At 46.3% G+C, this 23758-nt stretch overlaps 8 protein-coding genes across 8 annotated transcripts; 7 read left to right on the top strand and 1 right to left on the bottom strand.

The window, feature by feature from the left end:
• The first annotated feature begins 643 nt into the window (after positions 1–643).
• Positions 644–2803, top strand: EDB93DRAFT_191119 (uncharacterized protein). Its single transcript, XM_041455634.1, has 4 exons — positions 644–992; positions 1059–1309; positions 1383–2468; positions 2699–2803. The coding sequence occupies exons 1-3, from the start codon at positions 872–874 to the stop codon at positions 2367–2369; spliced, it is 1359 nt and encodes a 452-aa protein (XP_041309785.1). The 5' UTR covers positions 644–871; the 3' UTR covers positions 2370–2468; positions 2699–2803.
• EDB93DRAFT_191247 (peptidase C14, caspase domain-containing protein) lies at positions 2648–4520 on the top strand. The gene is made up of 12 exons (XM_041455637.1): positions 2648–2881; positions 2933–3018; positions 3072–3132; positions 3197–3259; positions 3310–3347; positions 3401–3451; positions 3505–3541; positions 3594–3650; positions 3700–3726; positions 3777–3976; positions 4033–4104; positions 4154–4520. The coding sequence occupies exons 1-12, from the start codon at positions 2746–2748 to the stop codon at positions 4232–4234; spliced, it is 909 nt and encodes a 302-aa protein (XP_041309784.1). The 5' UTR covers positions 2648–2745; the 3' UTR covers positions 4235–4520.
• Positions 4521–6962: 2442 nt separating this feature from the next.
• Positions 6963–8650, top strand: EDB93DRAFT_190711 (uncharacterized protein). The gene is made up of 10 exons (XM_041455633.1): positions 6963–7163; positions 7218–7399; positions 7452–7567; positions 7629–7690; positions 7743–7805; positions 7865–7889; positions 7942–8171; positions 8225–8274; positions 8329–8343; positions 8396–8650. Exons 1-10 carry the CDS (start codon positions 7112–7114, stop codon positions 8522–8524), a joined length of 924 nt encoding a protein of 307 aa, XP_041309783.1. The 5' UTR covers positions 6963–7111; the 3' UTR covers positions 8525–8650.
• A 620-nt stretch (positions 8651–9270) lies between these two features.
• On the top strand, positions 9271–11336 carry EDB93DRAFT_1248446 (peptidase C14, caspase domain-containing protein; the record flags this gene model as incomplete). The annotated part of the gene is made up of 16 exons (XM_041452714.1): positions 9271–9412; positions 9463–9551; positions 9609–9669; positions 9725–9787; positions 9835–9872; positions 9925–9981; positions 10037–10073; positions 10124–10321; positions 10378–10404; positions 10452–10696; positions 10748–10819; positions 10875–10893; positions 10944–10989; positions 11040–11187; positions 11240–11260; positions 11310–11336. 16 exons carry the CDS (start codon positions 9271–9273, stop codon positions 11334–11336), a joined length of 1290 nt encoding a protein of 429 aa, XP_041309782.1.
• A 714-nt stretch (positions 11337–12050) lies between these two features.
• Positions 12051–13973, top strand: EDB93DRAFT_190380 (peptidase C14, caspase domain-containing protein). The gene is made up of 13 exons (XM_041455632.1): positions 12051–12359; positions 12430–12518; positions 12577–12637; positions 12699–12761; positions 12813–12850; positions 12905–12955; positions 13014–13050; positions 13108–13194; positions 13247–13273; positions 13338–13561; positions 13611–13682; positions 13734–13752; positions 13808–13973. Exons 1-13 carry the CDS (start codon positions 12230–12232, stop codon positions 13885–13887), a joined length of 978 nt encoding a protein of 325 aa, XP_041309781.1. The 5' UTR covers positions 12051–12229; the 3' UTR covers positions 13888–13973.
• A 1898-nt stretch (positions 13974–15871) lies between these two features.
• EDB93DRAFT_1223591 (uncharacterized protein) lies at positions 15872–16953 on the top strand. Its single transcript, XM_041451181.1, has 3 exons — positions 15872–16288; positions 16336–16787; positions 16839–16953. The coding sequence occupies exons 1-3, from the start codon at positions 16068–16070 to the stop codon at positions 16847–16849; spliced, it is 684 nt and encodes a 227-aa protein (XP_041309780.1). The 5' UTR covers positions 15872–16067; the 3' UTR covers positions 16850–16953.
• A 798-nt stretch (positions 16954–17751) lies between these two features.
• EDB93DRAFT_1133378 (uncharacterized protein) lies at positions 17752–18785 on the bottom strand. Its single transcript, XM_041449037.1, has 2 exons — positions 18344–18785; positions 17752–18291 (listed from the first exon to the last, which is right to left on the bottom strand). The coding sequence occupies exons 1-2, from the start codon at positions 18724–18726 to the stop codon at positions 18111–18113; spliced, it is 564 nt and encodes a 187-aa protein (XP_041309779.1). The 5' UTR covers positions 18727–18785; the 3' UTR covers positions 17752–18110.
• An 835-nt stretch (positions 18786–19620) lies between these two features.
• EDB93DRAFT_1248442 (uncharacterized protein) lies at positions 19621–23026 on the top strand (the record flags this gene model as incomplete). The annotated part of the gene is made up of 14 exons (XM_041452713.1): positions 19621–20648; positions 20696–20755; positions 20816–20888; positions 20937–21225; positions 21282–21325; positions 21376–21400; positions 21448–21501; positions 21550–21633; positions 21684–21725; positions 21775–21795; positions 21846–22090; positions 22141–22323; positions 22384–22475; positions 22525–23026. The coding sequence occupies 14 exons, from the start codon at positions 19621–19623 to the stop codon at positions 23024–23026; spliced, it is 2742 nt and encodes a 913-aa protein (XP_041309778.1).
• Positions 23027–23758: the final 732 nt, after the last annotated feature.

Below are 23758 nucleotides of genomic sequence, written 5' to 3'. Positions count from 1 at the left end.
ACTAGACGATGGCACAAGACTCAGTCAGGACCATTAGTTATTCATTTTCAGCCTGTTTCTGAAGGATTGAGTTGAATGGACGATTGTATGCACTCTGTTTCGAATGCATTAATCTTTTCAGAGTACAACACACTTAAGGCAACAACCTCGCATTGTTTGCTGAGGGGATCCGCAAATGTGGCATCGGTGTAGTGAAAAGAGTGGGATATTGCTGGTATAATTTCCATCGCGATAGCGAGTAGCATGGTGGTACGAGAAAAGGTCATGAAATGTGTGTTTGCAACGCATGTCATGTCAGGAGGATGCACAAGAGCAACTGAGTTAAACATGTTGCGAGTATGGAAAAATGTAGTACAACCTGCGTAGGAGCAGCCTGAGCTGTGAGCGCGCACGGGTCAGATTATGGTACAAATCATTGAAGGTGTGAATGCATGACTTGACATGCCGCATGTGCACTCCATTTTGGAGTGTCCGTCGTGTATCGGGAATGGCTTCGATGTTGTACCTCGCATAGGCAAAGAGACAGGGCAATTTGAAAAGATGATGAAGTTCCGTTCGTAAGAAGAATTCTCTAGAGTATTTTCGGCTCCAGGGTCCAGACTGGGCTTAGTATAAGCGGCGACCAAACAAAAACCAAATACTGGTCTTGGGACACCTGTCGAAATGAAGCCAACGTTTGTTTGAGGTCTATTCTGATGGAATATCAGGATCCGACGGATGAACCCAATCGTACAAGGCACTGCTTCAATAGATCGACTCTCACCCGGGTTACCGTCTCCGCTCTCAAAAGTATGTAAGGACCAGACCGCATGACCACAATCGGACTCGGAAATGCGATCGTGTTACCCTCGACCATCTACTACTTACTATCATGCACTTCAGGCTATCTTCCCAGAAAATTCGACATCATTATGATGATGATCCGGCCACTGTTCGTTCTGTCACTCACCAGCGCTTGAAGAGCATCAGCGCTAGGCTTGCATCGACCATTGGTGAGTACTGAGCGCCTTTTGTTCATTGCCTCTCCATGGTCGGAATAGCCACTGATGTTCTGGAAGCTGCAAGGAACATCATCAATACTATACAGCGCCGCGAGGTTGTCTATAGATTGGATATCGGGAACAGTTCAATGGGCGACGAGGGTTGCATACAGCTTTTTAACTTTCTAGAATCCACTGCTGGTCGAAAATGCAAAAACAGCCTCACCGAACTGTACCTCACAAGGAACGGTATAGGTGCAAAGGGTCTACTTGCTGTATCAAATTTCATCAAGGACAATCATGTGCTAAGGGAACTATGTTTGTCTGGTGTGAGTATGGAAACCTCCGGTGTTCTGCCGTTAAAGTTCCCTCAGATTGACACTTTTCTCATGATTAACGCAGAACCCATTATCAACTGATTCGGATGTCATCGCACAGTTCACCGCCGCACTGAACAGCTCAAGACTATACACGCTCCAGCTAATCCATAACGGCACTCTCTCTGATACCTTCATTCGCGCATTCCTTCCTAGCCTCAACACACGGTATCTGCGTCAACTCGGCCTTTCTGCCACCAATATTACCCGCGCTGTGGTCCCTACCATCATTGAATATGTTACGTCGTCGCGTTGCAGACTGGATCGATTGCAGTGCAACGCGAACAGCTTGACACTGCCCGGTGCGCGCGAAATCATCAACGCTATCGAGCGTGAGAACTACAGCCTTTTCAAGGTTAATCTTGATGACTTGCATATCGATGAGTATGATGGCGACAGCGAGGAGCGTACTCTTGCATCGCAAGAGAGTTGGCGCATTTTAAACAATGCAGCCCAGAGGAACTTAACGAAAAAAATCAGGGTGAAAAAGCAAGCTGTCGCGCTACTGCTGTACAGCCGCGCATTGTTCCTTCGGTCGGGCATGCGGAACCCACACGACAGTGCTCCTCTTGACTTTACTTCTGTTTTCGCCCTCAATCGACTTTCCGCGCCTTCGATGTTCTTCCAACTGCCTGGAGAAATACAGCAGGAAGTCATCGCTTTACTAGCGCCGGATTTATCTCATCAACAGCGAGTCCACGTTGTTGCATTCGGTGCAGATTTCCGCACGCTCCCGCAACTGGATGAGCCACATCTTGAACCAATGAATGCGTCACATCTCCTGGCATTCATGCCAGCGGGTGTCAGCCGGCAGGCTAATGCCACCGCCAAAGTACCACATGAAGGTTCGTGGAAACCTCCGATGTGGTGGGAGTGTGCGTGTCCTGACGGGAAGCGTGGAAATTGCCGAACTCTGCACCGCTGGAGGAGAGAGAGGCGAGATGTATGGCTGACGCGTGTTGGATGCGACGTTTGGGAACCTGAATTTGCCATGCGACACACAGAACTTTGATCGCGACTGGTTCGGACTTAGGTACTCATGGATGCTCCTTGGACTCACTGTTAACATCTCAACGATCATTCAATCAATGTCGTCATATCCGAATCGTAAGTAAGTCATCACTGTGCACCGATATTTACGTAATTTGTGTCTGCGCCCGAGTCTGCCATCCAACTGCCATCCTGTGCATACTGGAAGTCTCACAGTGGTATGTCTCTGCTCTACAGCTCTTGAGTTAAGCTGTGCACTGCTGTGTCTCCCACACAGGGTACATAAAATCCAACTGTGCTCCTTGAGCTATCCTCAAATTTTCTCTTCATTCTTTTCTGATTTCCTACTAGGTCATCGAATTACTGGGACGTTAGGCCCTTAAGTTATTCTATTATTAATGTCGGGCGACGTTCCTGCCAAACCTCGAGGAATTCAGAGAGCACTCCTCATTGCTGTGGAAAAGGTATCGGGTTTCCCCGACCTCCCTCAAGCGCACACAGATGTGGTGAAAATGAGAGACTTCCTTGTGAACTGTATGTATATTTTATGACGGAAAACATCGTCGAATTGATTTATTGCTGCAGTTCGTGGCTACCACCCGGAAAACATCATCATTATGATGCATCATAAGAGTGTTTTGTCAACGTTATATCCCAGTAAAGCAAACATGGTGAGCATTCTAGATTATGTATTTTCCATATTCTTTCTAATCATAGAGCGCAGCTGCGCGAGATTGACCTTATGGTCAAACGCACGTCCCAATATGACCGAATTTTCTTCTATTGTAAGTAAGCTCTTGCAATGCAGGGCTCTATATTTTCGAGCGCCAATTATTGATAATCCATCAGACACCGGCCATGGCGATCAGGTGACTTGTAGACACAACTCTGAACCTGACAAAAAGGATGAAGGTAGTGTCCAAGCCTCTTTGTTTTAAGCTGTGTTCAAATCTTCCATAAAGCCATCCTTACCTACACGGGAAAGCGCATCATCGATAATGTAAGCTCCATGTCATGATCATCGTCTGGTTCATGATGCTCAACGACTTCAAGATCTTGAAAGAACACCTCGTTGATCCATTGCCTCAAGGCGCCAAACTTTTTGTGCGTGTTCGGATTGGATCTTAAGTCCTACTAATAATTCTTCTGGTAAACAGGCGCTATGGGATTGTTGCCACTCACACACAGTGCTGGGTGCGTGGGTCTAAAGTACTTGTTCTTCTTTTCACTAATGCAAGCTTCAAAGATTTGGAGCATTTCAATTGCAACGGGTTATGGCGAAGGCCCTTCAAAGCCCTGTCAGGTAAGGGCTATTTCGTATTGTGTCTCCGAGTCGATACTGATAATCTCAGGTCTGGCAAGGAAAACCATGAGCCTCGGTGGGTATTTTGTTTCTCTGTTCATCATCACTTCAATATTTGCCACACAGGAAAGAGACTTAGCTCCAGCATTTCGAAGGATAACTGGGAGGGCCGTTTCTCGTCAAAGGATGATTTTCAATCAAAATATGTATTACCGGAAAACGATGGCGCGGATCTCTGCAGAGTGACTTCTCCTGACTCATACTTGTCTCCGTGTACATTTTTTTGTCCTATGACGCTCCCAGAGAACCAAGTCAAGGCCTCCGTCGTGCGTTTTTCTCTCACTTATGTATTCTGGTATATACTAAAGTCGATGCCCAAAAGGTTTCACTCTCTGCATGTAAGGATAATGAGTTGGCGTATGACGACAACGTTACGGGTGAAACTGTGACGAAGGTACGACTTAGTCTTCTGAGTATCTTCAGCCTGACTGATGGTCGTCTAGTTCTTCATTGATTACCTTGGTGAGATGCATATGCAGAGAAAGAGAACTATAAAACTCATCCTCGTTAGAACGGAATCCTAGACCTTCTTATCGCGAGCTACTTGCCTACATACGGTGCGTGGCACTTTCCTGTTTTCAGCGATGCGCTGATGAGCATGTCACAGGGAAAAAGTCAATGATATCACTGTCAGACGCACACAGGCGACAAAACCAGCAGGCAAGACAGCTTACCAGCCGCATCGTCTACAAAGACTGTCGGAAAATGAAGTCGAAATCGAGGATTGGCGCAAATGTGATTCCCATGACCACGGCGATGACGGAAATGACACTTCCACTTTGGACTCTCAGCAGCCTTCGGTGCGTTCGCTGTTACATTGTCATTTTCACCTTTACTTATCCTGATTTTCGTGCAGTATTCCAGCCACTACCCCCTGGTGAGTTTAATAAAGTGGCTTGCGCATTGATTGTCGTGCTAATGTTAAACTGTTTGGTACAGGATATGTCGCAAATCATTGAACTATGAAGTACAAGACGAATGTCTTACCTGGCACAACTACTACGCTAAATTGGGACTTTTACCTGATAATTTGCTTAGGAGGGCCCTCAAAAGCCTTTTCCTTCATACTTGGACTTCGAGTAGATAACACTGTTCACAGCCTATCCTTTTCACGACAATATTACGCTACCCTAATTATGCATTAATAGTTATATACACACCAGAACTTTCACTCTTTTCGTATTCTACTCGACAGCTTACACATTCTTATACTAGGTTTGGCCCTGCCGATTCTCACCTTGCTCTGTGACAGGTGGTATTTTCTGCACCTCCATTTTATTACGAAAGTAGCGCTACCATTCGTCAGCTACGAACATGCCAGCCATTTTGGTCATTGAAACTAAAGTTGTGTGTACTGTACAGTGAAGTATCGTCAACCTTATTGCAAACGATCCTACAACATCCGTCCTGTATGCCGACTCGCTTGCATTAGCAAAATAATTGCAGAGGTTGTATTATCATTCACAAGTGGTTTTATTCAGTATCCACAATGGACATGTCATTTAGGAACAATGCAGACACTTGGATTTGACAAATGATACAGCAAGTACATGAGTAAACAACCTGGGAGACTTCGAAAGATATCAGAAACTGTGTACGTCCTACGACGTCAAAGGGTAGGCATGAGAACAGCCCGCAGCCTAGTTTGGGATGAGGTATACACTGCTCCTCATTCACCCAGACTCGCATCGGTTGCGGGAGAGCTTGTGTACCGCCTTTGCCTTGGGTAATGAGTTGCACGCTTCTTCTCCGTTCTCGCTGGGCTTGGTCGAAGGTTGGAACACAAACGACACAGAAAGATCGTAGACTGACGTCATAGACTTTCTCGTTGGGGTAAAAGGCGAGCTTAAGTGCAAGTATGAACGCTATGGCCTCTCAAAACTTAGTACTCTTCGCGGTGAACACCTTCAGAACCATGATGACAGTTTCACATCAATTGCTGAACATAAACGTGGAGAGGATACACGCACCTACTATTTGAAACCTCCCAAGCTTCCGACGCTATCTCTCGAAGGAGTACCATGCTGATGTCATACTTTCTTCATTGTTCGTGAATTCTCCAGGCGTAATGCTGACAGGTTTTGCACCAAGGACATGGAAGTTTGTGATGATGTATTAAATTCGCTAGTTCTGCTTGCCCGGGAATACATAGATTAGTTTCGAGTAAAGAGACTGGGTGGATACTTTCCGACCTTATCGAAACGATAATCTGGGTGGCGGCGCTCTCAAACGAAAGAAGCAGAAGGTAGAACTCAAAAGTTAAGATGATTTAGTAACGTCAGAAACAGGGAGCTCCCTTGCGGAACAAGCGGATTCATAACTGTCATTGCTGCACTCTTGTTCGAATATCGTGAGTCCATGTCAGGCGGCCCGACTTGAACTACTAGCTGTTACAACGAGTAACTGAGTTGTAGCAACTGCCTCTTGGATTGATATAGTGGCTGTAAAGTTATAAACATGGCCCGGGGTAGCAAAAGCTAGTGAAGGGAAATGGCCAACGGCGAGTGGAAGAAGTTCATGTGCATGATAGAGGTGTGTGGTCGAGGCGCAACTCCTACAGGCGGCAGAACTAGGGAGTGGGCGACACTCGGACTCGCAAAGCATCATGATCGGAGTGGATAAAATTCAAATTACGTGCTTTCGCACGTGAGTTCGCCAACCTACCTCGAATATAGAAATTTTCTCTCTGTGCAAACTTCTTACCAGAGGCTCACCAGCTGGCCAGGTCTTTCAGATAATCAGATTCAAGCGATGAGCGACGAGTACTTCAAAATTGCAACGATCAATCAGAATTTCTGTATTCACAATCAATATCATCCAGGATTGGCCTGCAAGAGTGACTAACTGGGAGCACTCTGTAGCAGATTATGTTTCCATGTAAGTTGCACTGATTGGTCATTAGGTTTTGCAAAGTCCAGGTGTAGTCTGGGTGGTTCTGATGGGGCCCCTTTCTCGGGCCCATGATGAGCCTATCCGCCTTGACCGGTAATTTTGGCGGCAGCCGCTTACTATGCCTGACAATCAATATACTCGCTATTGGACAAGGCAAAACAGAGTTGAACTTTGCTGCAATGCGCCCCACATTGTGGCAATACGACATAATTTCATCCATATGTGTTGACTGATCGGTTATTAGGTTTTGCAATGCCCCTTTCTTGGGCCCGCGATGAGCCTATTCGCTTTGACAGGCAATTTTGGCGGCTGCCGCTTACTATGCATGATAATCAATATACTCGCCATTGGATAAAGCGAAAGGGGATTGAACTTTGCTTGCGCCCCGGTAATCGGACAAGGAGTGATCATACTCCACATAATGGATTGTCGCAAACACGACATAACCAATCTGAGGAGTACTTAAGGCGTCACGGTGCAGATCTACTTCACTCAGTCATTTCCGAGCAATGTCAATGTCACCTCGCATAGTCGCTGTTTTTGGGGCCACCGGAACTCAAGGCATGTGTGTGTCGTTTCATGCTCAAGTTCCTAGCTAATCAGAAATCATATCAGGCTCGTCCGTCGTACAAGCCCTACTAGCAGATGGTACATTCGTACCGCGTGCAATCACCCGAAACTGCAGTTCGGAGAAAGCGTTGAAACTGAAGGCCCTTGGTGCCGAGGTAGCGCAAGCCGATTTATGGGACGTGGACTCGTTGAAGCGAGCCCTGTCCGGTGTTGAGGCCGTTTATGGGGTATGACAACGTTTGCGTCGGATGGCCTGACTTATCGCTACTTGTTTAACAGGTCACCGACTATTATGATCCCAAGAACTTCGCTCAAGGCCACAACAGCGAAATGCTACTTGGGAAGAATCTCGTCGACGCTGCTAAAGCAATGGATATCAAGTACTTCATTTGGAGGTGAATTCAGCTGTTTCTTCGTGCGACTTGCGACTTTAGCCTCAATGCGCACCTTCCGCAGTTCTCTTCCGCACTGTACACGGGTGTCTAACGGGAAGTATCCAAATGTTTACCACTTTGACAGTAAGTCGTTATTTGTCCAGCACACGACATTGGCTAATTATAAGTTTGTCAGACAAAGCCAACGTCGATGACTATCTCCGAGATTCCGGCATACCCCATTCTATCCTGTACACCGGTAAGCAGTTTTTTTCTACATTTCTAGCATCTTTTGAGTAGCTGATACCATCATTCAAGGCTGGTTCACGGAGAATCTCTGGAAGTAAGGCTTCCCGCAATAAATCCTGCGCACAGCTGACGCAAATTTGTGGCAGGTACAATACTCTTGCGCCTGTGCCGGATTCCGATCGCCTTGAGTTAACTGTGGCGAGATATGACCCTCAATCTCCTCAATACTTTACATGGGTTGAGGGGGACCTCGGCCAGTGCGCATTGGCGCTTCTCAAACACTATCAAGATCCTGAATCAGAAGTTCTCTCCCGAACCTTCTATGCTGTCAGCGCAAAGATGAACTACATTCAATTTGCGTCTATCCTCGAGCAGGGTATGTGATCAAAACGCAGGAATTTATTGACCTAATCTTCCTGCTATTGTCAGCACTAGGGAAGCCAGTACGTTTTGTCTCCTGCCAGACCACGGGAATGCAGGTTCGCAAACATCTCATTTCTCTAATGTAATCCATGTACTCACATGTTGCGCAGGAAATGGACGACATGGTCGGTATTTTCCAGTATAATTGAAACCTTGATGCTGATGGTATTTTGTTAGTATGCGTTCCAATCCGAGTTTGGACTATACCCGGATACCACTATCCCTGATCCACGATTGATCAACTTGGGAGTGAAGTTCCATACTATGGAGGGATTTTTGCAGGAAATTAAAGGCAGATATGCTTGAATTTCATTTCGAACGAAGATCGTTTTTGTATGCACTCCTTGTCGAGTTTATGGATGATCATGAAGTAGCTCTCAAGTTTATTTACACCCGCACAGTCAAATGACGCCCAAATGGACATGATCGCCGTCGATGCGATGACTTGACTTTAAATGATTTGTCACACAAAGTATATCCAACTTGCACATGGCTGTCCGTGACAGTACCTAAGCTCAGACTATGTTCTTTCTTTTGGACTGCCACATGAATGACATATGCCATTATCTCTTGCTGTATGTACAGCCAGAGCCGCATGTACAGCAATCAGGTGCGTGAGACGTCGCTGACTTCCAGTGCGGCATAACATTTGCTTACAGTAGTTGCAGTACTTAGTCTCTTCAAGTTTCGATACGCGTAGTCTATACGATGATTTCGTAATCGCTGACGTGGACGGACGGAAATTCCGAATTACCGGCAGCCCTGCTATAGACGTTACACCTCACAGCTTAAATCAGAAGTGACATGCCATCGATGGCTGTGGGTAATTGTGAACATGTCCCTGGCTTGGAAAATACTATGGGGGAACTGATGAATCGCGGGTGCTGTGAGTTTGTGACTGTTAGTTTTAAACTATATTCGATCTCTTATAATCACAGCTGGTTGATTGACTCCGAGTCAATCTCCTACACAGTACCGTACCGGTCTGATCTTGTCCTACTCGCGTCAGTCACTTCTTTGTATTGGCCAGTCACTCAGCCACTAGCAGCTCCATGTCTTCGAGCCAAGGTGTATCCGAGTCTCGCAAAGGCAGGAAGAAGGCATTACTCATCGCTGTGAGGTATGTAAAAGGGATCAAAATCCCGCTCCCCCGCACACACTATGATGTACAAGAGCTCAAAGAGCTTCTTATCAGTTCGTTATTTTCATTGCCTGGACCATTACAATCAGTGACACTCTTACAGGCCAGTATGGCTACGCTGAAGATGATATTGTAGTGTTGGTGGATAACTGCAAACTGGACAAATCGTTTTGGCCTTCCGAAGTCAACATTGTGAGCTTGCACTGAAATGCCTTTGATACTTCTAACCTATCCTTACTTCGTACTTAGTTCAAGAGGATAGATTGGCTTGTTGAAGATCTTGGAGAACACGATAGGCTGGTATTCTACTGTTTGTCTTCACTTGCAGCTACAACCATACCAGTTAGACTCACCTATCTCGTTAGACTCGGGTCACGGCGGACAGACTATCTGCCACCACGATAGCGAAGTTGATGGTTACGATGAAGGTAATGTCTATCTTCCCAATGATTTCATCTAACTAATGTTTCTCTAGCTATATATGAATATAAGGGTGGCAAGATCATCGACAACGTGAGTTTGATGATCAGACTGCCAACCGTGACACTATCAAATATCATATTAGGTCTTGAAGCAGCATCTAGTGAATCCGGTGTTGAAAGTGAAGGGTTGTCAATTGTTTGTGAGCGCTTTTGTATCTTCGCCGGAGTCAAGCATTTGATATCGGTCATTCTCAGGCTCTGTTCGATTGCTGCCATTCCGAAACTATTCTTGGTGATTAATTCACACTCTCTGCCATTTATACCGATTAACAATCCACGTAGACCTCAAGCATTCTAACTGCTGCTCTCGATCGCAGTCCTCGGTTGAACCCGTTGTGACCTCCAGCCAGCAAAGCGACGTGGAAACATCTCCTCTTGAGAAATGGTTATGTTTTTCGAAAAAATATTGTATTTCCCTCCCGGTTAGCATACCGCGGCTGAGCAACAACGTCCTGGCTATGTCTTCGCGGTCCGTCGTTGGTATGTATCTTCTCTATCTATCCTTTAGCCTCCCGTTTTCGACATTGCATTGATAGGGCTGGCAAATCGTGCCATGTTGCATCGTAAGTTCAGTTTTATTGTGGTTTTTGCCGTCTGACGCAGACTTTAGTTTACAATCACGTCACGAGAATACTGAAGGTCTTTCTCTCGAGCACACCACTTTCTGCCAATGAAATTAATGTACCAGTCGCATCTTCGAGGCAACCAGTATCAGTCAATACTGTCTTTGCTTCCCAGCCTCACTGGCTCACGTCCCCAGATCGGAGTGCAATGTCTCCCATCTCAATTTACCCAAATGCTAGATGCAACGGTCGTTGTACCATGACTGCAAAAGAAGAGAATCAAGGTCGTGTTGTAAGTCAATACGTATTTGCGGCACACACGTAGCTAAAACTTCTACTATAGGTATGCCTGTCGGCATGTAAAGACGGCGAAGAGGCGCATGACGATAATATGACAGGTGCAACTTTTACAAAGGTGAAGAACAAGCTTACGCCGCATTTGCCGCATGCTCATGAACACGGTCCAACAGTTTTTCATTTCTTCACTGAGTAAGTTTGAGAAATCTGTACATGATGGTCGCTGAAAGTTTTGTTTATAGAGAAGAACTCCAGTATTTCTTACCGAAATTTACTTGACGACCTTCGGTTGGTTTTCTATGACTATGTTGTTGTTTCGACATCTTATGTTCTTCCAGGTCTCAAGTTACCAACCTTGAGGAAATGAAGTTGGCAGAGATGCTGAGACGGACTTTTGACCGGTTTTTGGCTCGAAGGAGGCCATTAGAGATCACATCAGAATGTGATGATTTAATTAATCGGAAAGGCTCAACTCAAGAACCTCGAGTAAGTGTAGGACTTGGTTGACGCGATGAAGCAATAACCAATCAACCCCCAGATTACAAGTAATTGTCCGTTCGTATGTGTTGTTTCCTTGCACCAGAGATCTACCGCTGAACCTCCAAAAGGATTGGGACAAGAAAGTTTCAATATAGGCGTTGGCCTTTAAGAAAGGCTAAAGTCAGTACCCTGCCTCCGCAAAACCCGAATCAAGTTAAACGTTTTACAGTGCATTTACTTATCTGCTTTATTAATCATCTTTCTTCGTCGATAATCATATTCATAACCCAGGGCTAGTTTCAAACTGCCATTAAAGAGGTCGCGTGCTCAATGCTCTACTTTTTTGTGCCAGAGTGCCATTCCTGTGTTGTCGGTGTATAATCTATCACCAACACTGGCCTGTTTGCGTAAGGTCTCAGGCTATGCAGACAAGTCACACACTCTGTCAAAGTCTGGGGTTCAGACTAGGAACGGCTGTCCGGAAAGTGCCGGCAAGTCACTCTGGCGATTAATCGGCTTATTGCACACTCGACATGTTTGTTGATGGGTTCACTGTTCAGTGACGTCCTGCTCGACGCTGCCAGGTCGAGTACCGTCAGCGAACTGTTGGACACTAAAGCACATTTACTATTGCATTTACCTCCTCTTGCATTCGCAAAATCATGATACTTTCGAGTCCGTTTAGACATTCTGAAAGAAGCTCGTGCACTGCCTCGGCCCTTCGCTGTGTAAGCCTGTGTAACTTGAAAGTTGTAGATTCTCTAGATGTTTTCTACGAACAGCACTTGGCTCTGACCGTCTCTGAGCTGTGGGTATCATTTAAAATACTTATGTCCCCGCGGCAGGAGTTCTCGTTAATCATTCCTTTATCACTCGTTGACCCCATTGCTCCATCACCTTGCTCAAACAATTCGAAGCAAACTCGGTGACCCGGAACACTCGACAGTCTATCAAGTCACATTTGCATAGATCCCAACTGCCGATCGTCTATCCCGTTGCGGTCACCCTTCACTTGCCTTCTGGAACGCTTCATTCGCCGTATTTCAAAATGGCAAACTCCACAAGTGCTGGAAATAAGAAGGCACTCCTCATTGCAGTCCGATCTGTGAATAAAAAAGATTTTCCTCCCTTGCAGCATGCCCACGAGGACGCCGAATCGCTTAAACGCCTCCTTATCGGTGAGTTGTAGCGTCTCCTAGTGCGCCTAGATTACTTTCTGAATCTAGATCCTCATCACAATGTTCACAGATAAGTTCAATTACCCAGAAGCGAATGTTGTCCTGATGAAGCATGATGTGGAGCACCCAGAACATCTCTGGCCATCACGGAAAAACATAGTAAAGCGCTTAATGACTAAAGCCAGCCAAAGTGACTGACTGGATTGCTGTTTGGCAGCTCAAGCAGATCAAAAAGATGGTTGTTAATGCATCCTCAAATGATCAATTTTTCTTTTATTGTAAGCGAGAAATGTCTCGTCAGTTCGCAAAGAATCAAAATGACACGTTGGAATGGACAAGATTCCGGCCATGGAAACCAAGTAACTTGCGAACATCATACGGAAACAGATGGAAAGGATGAAGGTATATAACTTGATTTCAAATTCGCTCTTCGCTTTTGATCACATTTATCAGTCATATACGCGTACACTGGCCACCATATAGTTGATAATGTACGGTTTCCTCATGCGTTGTTTCTTCATTTTGGACTGGTCATCCATTCACAGAAACTAAGAAAGGTACTGGTAGAACCTTTACCTCGAGGCAGTAAACTTTTCGTAAGTGAACATTCTAAGACATCGTACAACGCTAGCTCATTTTCTTTTGGGGAGCCAGGCACTGTGGGACTCTTGCCACTCTGAAACGATTTTGGGTCAGTGCTAGTGGTTCTACTACTTGGCTAATACCCGATCTGATTAGAGTCCAACAGACCTGGACCACTACAAGTGCAACAAGTTATTGTCTGGAGACGCTGTGAGGACAGGGCGAAAGTCACTCACGGGACGCTTCTTGTTAGGTATGTTAAATTGCTTTATGTAACGATCTCGTATGTTGAACATAGGGATGAGATTTCGTGTCGAGACCAAGGACGCTCCGTAAGCATTCCGCCTTCTCTTTCCTTGAAATATCTGGCTCACTTTTTTTTTTACCATCAATCAGCAATCAACAATCAACAACCTATACCGCGTGGTCGTACGGGAAATCCTTCGCTGACGTTAAACAGCATTCTTGTGCGACCTCAATCTCCCAGTAGCTGGCTTCCTCGCATGTTTATTGACAACTCACCCTCTCCTCTCCTTCGGGTTTTGTCCCCAGTCTCTTTGTTCAAGTGTTCGGGTGACTGTCGAAAACTGGACCCAGAAGAGCAGGAAGTAGCACATGTAGTGCGTATAATTTAGTCCTGGTTGATTTACTCACCGGCAAGGTCACTAGGTCTCATTGTCGGCATGTCGTGATAATGAATATGCGTATGATGATAATGAGACTCATGGGACTGTAACTAAGGTACGAGTTCTACATCATTTTCGGTTGGTTTGGCTAACATGCACCTTGCAGTTCTTTATTGAATGTGTATGTGAGTATGCTTCGAAATATCAGATTTAGACACGAATACTTATGTTGGAATACAGCACAAGATCCTAAACCATCGCTGCTCGCCTTGCTCACATACATCAAGTTTGCCTTCCATCTTTTACCTGATTCTTCCTGACAAATACCCAAGGGATCGCGTGGATAAATTGAACGAGAAACGGCAGCTGCAGCTCAAGATTACTGACCGTTGCGCTACCGATGTTAATGATAGGATAAATCGAGAGAAGACGAGGCCAATCCTTCGACGGCATACGGAGGTAGTCATCCATGACTTGGATGAGTACATGAGATGTCAGAAAGCTTGCACGTCAAAAGCAAGAAACAACTGGCAGAACCCAGGGGTAGCTTTTTTTGTTCCTTTTGTTGTTATCGTGTCTGACTATCCCAACGATAGTACGCCAGCCATTATCCATTAGTTGGTTTTTCCCTGAATATTTCGTTTCGTACCAAATAACTGACCCTTGGCATGCAGGATATGGATCAGGCTGTCGACACCATCTTATGAGGATTTATGGTATCTTGATTTATGTTGTTCGACTTATTCACTTCTGTACAATTTAAACATTATCGGTTTAAGCTGGGACATACTATGTTGTACAATACACTTGTTCATAATACACATTTTTCAACTTTTAGTGGGTTCCGCGCCGTGGGGCGCAGCTGATATGCATAACGCACAACGCATAAGAGCTTTATACCAGAAGCCTTATTTAGGGGATCAGGTCATGTTCCGTTCTCGTCGTCACCTGCTCCACAGTAGTCACAGCTACTAACCTGAAGTGAATACAGGCTCAAAAATTCGTTTTCTTTGCTTCAAGCATGCCGGTGCGCCCACAATTGAAAACCTTCCTGACCCTGTTGAAGAGACGGAATTTAGTGATTCCAGTTTCTGGATTGGAGATTGAAGGCGAATACATTCCAATTGCATTCCAACGGATCTTGGTTTGTTGATTACCAACCAATTCCTCAGGCCTGGAGGCAGAACTATATTTAGCCCTATTCAACAACGACCGTTTTGTTTCGTGAAAATGATGAACAGATCAAACAGGCACGTTAACGTTATTGAGTGATCATTTTATTTCGCACTCGGCATACTGTATGGAGTTCGGAGTTTGAGATGAGAGAGAGCTGCCGGAATGCCAGCTGGGTGAGATCAACGCGACAAGTACTATTGCTCGACATTACGAACGCTGATGGACCAACAAAAAAGCGCACATAGTCACCACAACACCTCGGAAAATATGCAAAGGTAGGTATGGAACCTTTCCATTATGACAGAGTGGCTGCCGTTCATTCTCCAGCCTAAGAGACTAGAACAGGACGATCAGTATGTCTTGCATGCTGCGAATGTAAATGAACTGTCGAACATCAAGTTCATGCGTTAAAATACCTGTTCTCGATCGAGAATGACCATGAAACACATCAGTTTGCTGTCAACGGCACGAATCGGCAACATGCAACCCATGAAAACTTACACTTACGTTGGACTTGCATCCTTGCCACCTCCACTTCCCAAATTTTACAATCAGTACAACCTCATGGTCCTCTTCGCCCAAACATAGCAAGGAAACACGCACCTCAGTCATGGCGCCCAGAGCACCAGCCTCCAAAGAAGATTTAATTATGCTGCCGTCGATATTTGACGGAGTGTTGCGGGCATCCACTAACTACAACAAAAAAAATCAGATCATCAGCAATTAGGTTGTGATTGCGTACCAAGATTTAGTGATGTAGTCAGAGGCTAAGAATTATTCACCGGAACCGTGTTTTAAAAATGCTCGCCGAAGAAATGTCAAGGAGGCGGTCGAAGAATCGTTCTGCCTTCTGTTCAAGTTGGCCATATGGCCTGCGTGGTCCATGGTACATACTTAGCGCCTCGGCCCTCGTCGTTTAGCCTCCAGTGCGTCTTGCTGCAAAGATTTGGTCTCTACATCAGCTAGTACGATGCTTCGAGAGACGTTGTAGCGTAGCTCGGAGGGAATCTGCCAGCAATATCATTGAAGGCGTTTCAACGACGTCGGGCCGTCCTGATTTCAAGCTCCGCTACGTGCGTGCCGATACAGTCGATCAAAAATAGAATTGTTATTGAGTAAGGCCAAAGTAAGGCTATCAACTTTTACTTACCGTCGACTGCGGTCTGCTGGCTGGCAACTTATAAGTTATGATGGCAAAGTGTTTTGAATTGTGCGTAACCTTGACCTTTCTCCACCGGCAGGTCTCAGGCTTTCGGACTACCAAGAGCCAAGTACGCATTCATTCGACGATTACATTTGGTGGTTCATCCCATAATTTCTAGAAATGTTGACATTCAGCGTCCTCGCTCTTGCCATGATCCTAGGATATGTTGACGCATTACCCGCTGAGAGGCGTGCTGGCACGAGCTGTGACCTAGCCGGTGCCAGACTCCATGTGCCTGCTAATCAAACGCAGCTCGTTGCGCCCACATACGCACCGAGCTTCATCGGTATGAGTATCGGAACTCAAAACTACAGTTGTAATGCCACCACATCCACGTACACGTGAGTTCAAGTCTTGTTTCTCCAACACCATTGCTAATGCCATACAGACTTATCGGGGCTCTCGCAGAAATATTTGATAGCTCATGCTTATATGGCACTCCTGCTTTCAAAAGTGCTCCAACTGTGGCTTATGATAAGTGGACTGCTACTACCAATTTAACTGTCCAGGAAATTATCGCCACACTACGACTCACGTCCGATCCTTCCGTGCTCGGACAGCACTATTATGTTCCTAACCCTGTGGGATCCGGTTTGTCTCCAAAGTGGGACTTCACATCATCTGGGGTGACAGCTGGAGATCCCAATGCCTATGTCATTGGTGCTAAGATTGGTGACCTGCCCAGCTCGGACCCGAACGATATTGATGACTTAATGGTCAAAGCTGTCGAGGGAGATTTAGCTAGTGAGGTTTTCAGGGTTCAGACCAACGGAGGTCAGCCGCCCACAAAGTGTGAAGCTGGAAGCTGGAATATCACTGTTAAATACACTGCTCAATATTGTAAGTTTCCCGAGAAACTATAGTAGTTGACGACAACTGACAAGTTTTCAGGGTTCTTCTAATGAAAAAATTTTGAACACAGCCTTGAGTCATTCCATTGTCGATAGAACCCCGTTAGTACTGCCATTTCATGCAATCAACCCTTTCGCGTCCTCTCAAAAGCCGTCGAAATCAAACCGCAAGGTGAACGGAGGTATATTGCTCTGATATATATATATGTCGTGGTGCAATATTCTTCTGAGAATGCTGCCTCGTTTGAGAACCTCGGTCTCCTTTTATGTAAAATTTTCACTTGGGATGCAAGTGGTTCTGTTCTGTTGGTTCTTCGCTTGCTTCTACATCACCTCCGTTTGCAGCGGTGCCGTCCAACAAACCTCAGTTCTTGTGAGGCGATCGCTGAGTACTGAGTTTTCATCTTGGTTCAATTGTTTGCACCGGGAGCAATTCGGTATGTGATGCCTTGTTTATATTTGTGACACTCGTGCTCACTACGCATCAAGGACGCATGGCATTACAACCTTGCTTCCTGGAGAAAGCCACGATTGAGCACAACACCAGGGTTACAGTTTTTCCTGGAATGAATATAGGGCGCAGCAGGAAGCCCGCGAACATCCGACACAGACAGGGTGCCGTATTGCCACAAGGCTTTGCGGTCATTTGAGGCTGATTAGGATGTGCATCCGTCGCTGCGAGATACGTTCAATTATACCACCCTTGACTTCTGTGATTCGCAATGATCCGTTGATGCCTGATCGTCAATCCTGAGCCAAGCCCTCTTTTTAGAATGAAAGAGATATCTGAAAGGGAATTCACAAAATGATAGTTTACCGAATTGTCACTCACGTCAGCTTCATCTACACCTTCATGAGTGAAGTGCTTGCTTGGATCCGGTGCGGAAGGGATAGACGTGCTGTCCCTGTAAATGACCCTGTAAATGATATGCAATTGTGAGCCGAGACTGTCACCTTTATCCTGAACGTCGTGCCTCGCTGGTGCCCAAATTGGAGTCGTGTACTCGGATCACACTGATATTGATGGCACTGGAAACCTCCCCGCGGACGTGGTTCGTGGTTCCCTCGACTTAGGAAGGTGATCGGATCAATTGATACCACGAACGAGGTCGAGCTACGCTCTAACACCATCAGTACTGGACACCGAGGAACTAAAAGTCTGGTCAGTATGCAAACATTTTTTTGCATCAGATTGTGAATCATATGTAGGTGGTGTAATACGTTGGCATATTCGGACACGCACAGTATACAAACATCGATGATTGATGGGAGGTCAACCAGTCATGATCATGATTTGCCCAATGGACAAGAACTACAACCTTGATGTCGTGCTAATAGGTCCAACTGTGAGTTGGCCGAGACCCAATTTCTTTGCCCAGCTCCTTAACAATCCCACGCCTTCGCCTTCCACTGCAAGGGGTAGATCGGGTTTACTACGAAGACTGTTCTTCATAACGCCAACAAAAGGGCGGTAGTATTGTCCGACGATGCCCCTACAATAGACACTTATCAAGTCCCAGTTTTATTACAGTAAATGTAACACACCAAATCATCCCCTGCAACAACGGCATAATTACCTGATCACGAACCGTGATCCAAGCTAGTTTTCCCCAGTCGACTCGCGTAATTTGTTGTGATGAAGTGATGACTGGTGAAACGTGTGTAGCGGCGGTGTATGGGTCGTCAGTGGATAATGGAGAGTCAACACCGCCTCCTCTTCCCGCTATTTCTTGCACATGAAGGCACGTCTGCACGCGGCTAAGGTATGTCTGTTCGAACCGGATATCTGGTATGGGAAGACGTATCCGATGTCCAGCTTCAAGGCTTTCATTTAGTTCGCCGTTTTTACGGCGAATATGGTCTGAAAAATCATACACGTATTCGTGCGAGTCGGCAGGTGAAGGGTATCTGAAATCCCTGTTGGTCATGACGGGTTGCTGTCTCTAGCTAGGAGCGAAGGAACAAGTTTTATGTAAGTGAATGCGGCATTTTCCGAACTCGAATTATTTTGGCATCAAACTCTTTCATCCACGCTGTACAACAGTATCATGATATCCACTTTGTTGGGGTAAATCCTTTCCTGCTCTAAAGGTTATGTTGGATCAGTTCATTGAGACCCAGTACGTGGCGACTGGCAACCAACGGTGCGGTTTCTTAGCGTTGGTCGTGGTTGATCGGACTTACCTCGCACCGTTACTACCAAGGCGCAAGCAATTGACTCTAGATCCATGTCGACTATATGCATCAGTGATCGGATTGCATTAGGAAATTCTACTGAGGCGATGGATGGCAGTACTCGCCTTTCGATGAGTGCTGCGAGCCATCATCGATCCACACCCTTTCCGACGTTTCGAGGAAGTCGAAGTCTTGCGCATTGTTTGCACGTGTAACCACATATACTGCCTCGAGAACCCCATCACAGGCCCCGCTCCGCTCGATGATTGATACGTGGGGACCGGTTGCGGTTTTAGCCTCACACTCCTGACATTCAAATTTCAGCATACGGTAGACAACCCCACCTTTACTGATTCAGAACAGAGTTATATTATTCTGAACTTGACTTCTCATGACGGTATCAGATCAATTTCCGCACTCACACTTGCTTCGCTGTCACAGAGTACCTCCCCTTTCTAGGGGTGCGGTCGTGATTGTTGACTAACACCCGCTTGTTGAATTACCTCGTGGAGAACATGCGTCTTTCTGAAATGATATAGCGCGGAGTCCGTATCATTACTTACGTATCCCTGGTTTTCCTCATGTACGCACTAGACCTTTTTCTTTCCTCTATCTGCTAACAGAAATTACGCACTGAGCTGCATTCGATGCCCTCTCTTGTCATTATGCGTATACAACACTACTTCCAGCAATGTTTATTCATTACACACGTTCACCAATTTCTGAGCCGCGCCATCGAGCTCTTCGTTAACCTTATGCGACGCTTTCGTCCCTCATCACGGGTTCAAGATGATGAAGAAAAAGCATCGGCAACGACATATGAAGTTCGCTCTCTGCAGCCGGTTGGCGAATACATTTGTGCTAGTCAACTGCCGCCGAGCTTGAACGCAGATAACAGACCCAGTGAATCATGTTCCCCATCAGACACTCCCTATGACGCACCTACTACTACTACTACTACGCGTATTGTAATACCTCGTCGCCCAACCAGGCAACACACATGTCATGACGTCATGTCCAGCCCTGAACGTTTGACAGTGCCGAATCCGCCAGAGGTGAGGGAGCCCTTGCACGACCGCACACCACCTACTCCCACTTCTCCTACATCCTCAACTCGTCCTCCTATTTCTGTGAACACCAGGTTTAACAAGAACTTTCTGAGTGGCTACCCAGAGCTTTCTCAGATTTCACCGAGCCAGCGGACGCCTGTGTCACCAGATGAATTTGTTCAACGACCTATTCTTGCTCGTGCAGCTACATTCGGTGGTAGCTCAGATGAACCGTTGTCCGCCACACGATCTTTTCTGAACCCCCGTCGGCATACACTGGCAGTGCCAAACTCCCCAGACCGTGAACCCATAAGCCGACCAGGCAGTGCCCAGTCAAACGTGTCTATTGGTCGAAATTCGTATCGAAAACATGATGGACAAGCCCCACGCCCTCGCTCCCCCACTGCAAGCCTTTACGAAAGCTCATCGAATATGTGTGGCATCTCTTCCCCTACCCTCGCCGTGGCTACAGCGCAGGATGCTGATGGCTCACATATTCCCTTTGCTCCGCGCGCTTCATCTTCAAGCCATGCACATTCGAGAGACACTACTGGACCACGTTTTGCTCCGATGGCAGCAAATGGAGTCAAACGTTTTGATCGACATTCCCGGGAATTTGCCATGATGTACGCGTTCTTACAAATATCGCACACAGATACTGAAGTTGCGTTAGCGATCCCTCAATATCTGACTACAAGATCAAAGCTTACCAAACTCAATACCCCAGTCACGAGTAAAGTCCATAAATTTGTACCGCCAATTATGGCCACTAACATTTTCGTCGTGGTTTTAGCGGAAACCTTCCTGAAGGATGGACGGCGCATGTACACCCGGAGGGTGCCCGCTATTTCCTGCATGCACAGACAGTAAGTGACGATTTTTTCCGGTGTGTTACAATTACGACTTGATACCAGAGAACATACACGGAGTCAGACGTCTGTTCGCCGGAGATATTGAACGATATCATCTACTTCTCAAACTATCTACACGGAGAACTCCGCCACGCCATTGACACCAAGATGATTGACATTGACTACGACGATGTGGAACTAGTGCTCGAGCCGAAGAAAGCAGTGTGTGCGGATATCATATGCTGCTACTACTTCGTCAACCCTTCAGAAAGGTGTCTTTTCTGGTTAGATGAATATGATGCAGAGGATATGCTAGGGGAATGTCGGGGGGTTACCGCTTTATCTCACAAACGTAAGTGTGCATTTTGTGGGCGAATATTTTGGTCTTATGGCATGGAAATTTTGTAGGACTGGCAGTTCAAGGCTCAATACTGGTGTGTATCACTACTGAGGTACGTCACAGATGCGTTGTTTTATGATTCTTGTTGACAATCTTCATTAGTCTAGATTTCCAAAAATTAACGAATGTCATTTCACAGGAAGCACTGGGAATTATTTCCCAACCTTTGCATAGTTGCGCATGATATATTGGATGAGCTCAAGGAACTTATGCTCCATGCCACTTGCGGTTAGTATTTGGCCACAGACGTAGCTCATTATCTGAACACATCCTTAGATCACCTCACAACCACACGATCTGCAGCAGCGTTAAGCGCCGATGAACTCAAGCAGTACTTTGAAATTGTAAAGTGGATAAGAGGTGATAACGCATCTACTTTTCTTGTTCATCGCGTTAATTTGGATTCCCAGTGAACTCATCTGGCGATAGAGCGCATGTAGTGGTCATCATAGGTGAGGGTGATACACCCATCTCAGATAATGCCGCTAATCAAACGAACAGGGCGACTTATGCACACCTTCTGTGAGCTTCTCAGCCAAGCTGGCACCACAGGTCTCTAATTTTTTCCTCAGGTCGCAATCAGTACTTGAACTTCCACGGTCAACCATGTGCTCGGTTAAGTGTCGACCAGACAGTGCGCGGTTGGAGCTATAAGCCATCGATTTACATGACTATATTTGCTCCACTCCTATGCATGGCCCCCGTTGCTCACGTGAGGTCTTTGCACACCAGCTTTGTAGATGATCTCGCAAGTACTTCGGAGTGGAAGATATTCATCACGAAACTGAATGGGCAACTCCAGAACCTAAATCTTCTTGTGAGTCAAATCTCGCTCTCACTGTATCATTCTGAAGAGGATTTTTCCAGGGTACAGTACTCCTTGGTGCCAATGTTGGTTTTCTGGCAATCCAATCAGTCGACTCAGGCACCGGGCGTTCTCCGACGCAGATAGCTAGTTACGTGTCGCTGGTCCTTAGTTTCGGCTCCATTGCCCTGGGTCTGACGTTCATCACTCTGGATCTCACTGGCAGGGATCGTGGTTCTGAGGCTGTAAGTGACTGTCTTTGGTGTACTCTATGGATTTATTCATTTGGCCTTGTCCATCGTCAGTCAAGGTTTTTGCAACGGATGAATGACGGAAAACACGGTCTGGAAAAGTTGGCAATGATCTACAGTCTCCCTTATGCGTTGCTCATGTGGAGGTGTGTTGTTTATCCCTTCTAGGCGACCGCCAACTGACACTGAACCCAGCATGCTCTTTTTCATTGTGGCATTCTCATACGAATGGTGTAAACCTGGAGATGCGGTTTCCAGGTCTATCGTCGGCGGCGTACTATTTACTGTCTGCGCGCTCGTCGTCTGGTGCATATCCGCGGCATCTGATAAGCGTGCGCCCTGGTGGTGGGAGTCAGACCAGCCAGAAGTGGTCAGCAGAGTGACTAGCGAAGTGACCAAGACGCGCCCGGATAATAAGCGTCATACTAGTCTGGCTTCTCGTTTGCGCGGCTGGTTTGCCGCCACAAAGAAACGAGTCTCAGTGGTCTCTGTTCGCAGTGTATGCAGCGGACCACCGCCTCATACCCGAGAGGTGACTCGGATATCCGTACCGCTCATCTCATTCAGGCGCGCGACAGTGAGCCGGCAGGATCCACCCAAAATTACCGTGACCCAGAGACCTGAATCAGGGGAAGTAAATGGCGCGAGCCGCACCCCGGTATCAGAACTGGGAGTAGGCTATATGGGATTTATTTGAGATGCTCGTGCCACGTCCTTTAGAAAGCGTCTTCACGGTACACATGTCACGTCGCATTGATATTATACTTAGACTTGGCTTACAACGCCATAATTCCTTCCAATAACGTTGGAAGTGCGGACGTACACTTTATATGAATATTTTTTCGTTGTTCAATCCAACTTTAGAGTAGTTCAACTGACCTCACAATTTACGAACGACAAGAAAGGCAGGGATGAATTCTCGATTGTTAAATCTGATTCGTCCTAGCGCGAGGCATGCGCCAGTCAAATGTATTTATTGTAGTGTGTAATCCACCGCTACCATGTATCAGTTTTATTTGTGAGTCGAGATGGGCTTACCGCTAACTAATTATCTTACGCTCGTCATCGAACTCATCACCGTCAAAGTCTAGTCCTACTTCACTATAAGTAGCAGGCAATATTTTCATCTCTGACCCCTTCTGATTCTGCGCAGTATGGCCGCCGACTCCCGGGTCATACAAGGGTAGCACTCTGTCGTTGTCCCCTTGGCAGCACAAAGCCTGATGTAAGGGCTACGAGTGGTAGAGGGGGCGTTGCGAAGGTTGGGGTTGCCCAAGCCCAGTTGTTGTGAGGACGCCAGTTGTTAGAGTCGTGTTGGAAGTGTTCCGAGTCATTGTTGATTTACCGACTCGTTGGCAAAGGTTGGCCGAAGTTAACCAAGACTCTTGTGCCATATCGAGAACAGCGTGGCGGCAACGCGTAGTAGGTA

This window comes from Suillus bovinus (assembly GCF_016758785.1).
Source record: "Suillus bovinus strain UH-Sbo-P2 chromosome Unknown EDB93scaffold_14, whole genome shotgun sequence".
NCBI classification, from domain to species: domain Eukaryota; kingdom Fungi; phylum Basidiomycota; class Agaricomycetes; order Boletales; family Suillaceae; genus Suillus; species Suillus bovinus.
The sequence above is the reverse complement of the archived record's forward strand: the minus strand, read 5'-3'. Positions and strand labels throughout refer to the sequence as shown.

Bases quoted from the DNA above. Each gene is read 5' to 3' on its own strand.
- EDB93DRAFT_191119 (XM_041455634.1), top strand. From the start codon at position 872: ATGCACTTCAGGCTATCTTCCCAGAAAATTCGACATCATTATGATGAT. The intron at 993-1,058 runs GTGAGTACTGAG...ATGTTCTGGAAG, and splicing joins TAGGCTTGCATCGACCATTG to CTGCAAGGAACATCATCAAT. The intron at 1,310-1,382 runs GTGAGTATGGAA...TGATTAACGCAG, and splicing joins GGGAACTATGTTTGTCTGGT to AACCCATTATCAACTGATTC.
- EDB93DRAFT_191247 (XM_041455637.1), top strand. From the start codon at position 2,746: ATGTCGGGCGACGTTCCTGCCAAACCTCGAGGAATTCAGAGAGCACTC. The intron at 3,977-4,032 runs GTGCGTTTTTCT...GATGCCCAAAAG, and splicing joins ACCAAGTCAAGGCCTCCGTC to GTTTCACTCTCTGCATGTAA. The intron at 4,105-4,153 runs GTACGACTTAGT...ATGGTCGTCTAG, and splicing joins CGGGTGAAACTGTGACGAAG to TTCTTCATTGATTACCTTGG.
- EDB93DRAFT_190711 (XM_041455633.1), top strand. From the start codon at position 7,112: ATGTCAATGTCACCTCGCATAGTCGCTGTTTTTGGGGCCACCGGAACT. The intron at 7,164-7,217 runs GCATGTGTGTGT...AAATCATATCAG, and splicing joins TGGGGCCACCGGAACTCAAG to GCTCGTCCGTCGTACAAGCC. The intron at 7,568-7,628 runs GTGAATTCAGCT...CACCTTCCGCAG, and splicing joins ATCAAGTACTTCATTTGGAG to TTCTCTTCCGCACTGTACAC.
- EDB93DRAFT_190380 (XM_041455632.1), top strand. From the start codon at position 12,230: ATGGCAAACTCCACAAGTGCTGGAAATAAGAAGGCACTCCTCATTGCA. The intron at 12,519-12,576 runs GTAAAGCGCTTA...GCTGTTTGGCAG, and splicing joins GGCCATCACGGAAAAACATA to CTCAAGCAGATCAAAAAGAT. The intron at 12,638-12,698 runs GTAAGCGAGAAA...GGAATGGACAAG, and splicing joins TGATCAATTTTTCTTTTATT to ATTCCGGCCATGGAAACCAA.
- EDB93DRAFT_1223591 (XM_041451181.1), top strand. From the start codon at position 16,068: ATGTTGACATTCAGCGTCCTCGCTCTTGCCATGATCCTAGGATATGTT. The intron at 16,289-16,335 runs GTGAGTTCAAGT...AATGCCATACAG, and splicing joins GCCACCACATCCACGTACAC to ACTTATCGGGGCTCTCGCAG.
- EDB93DRAFT_1133378 (XM_041449037.1), bottom strand. From the start codon at position 18,726: ATGACCAACAGGGATTTCAGATACCCTTCACCTGCCGACTCGCACGAA. The intron at 18,292-18,343 runs GTGTGTTACATT...TGTCTATTGTAG, and splicing joins TTGTTGCAGGGGATGATTTG to GGGCATCGTCGGACAATACT.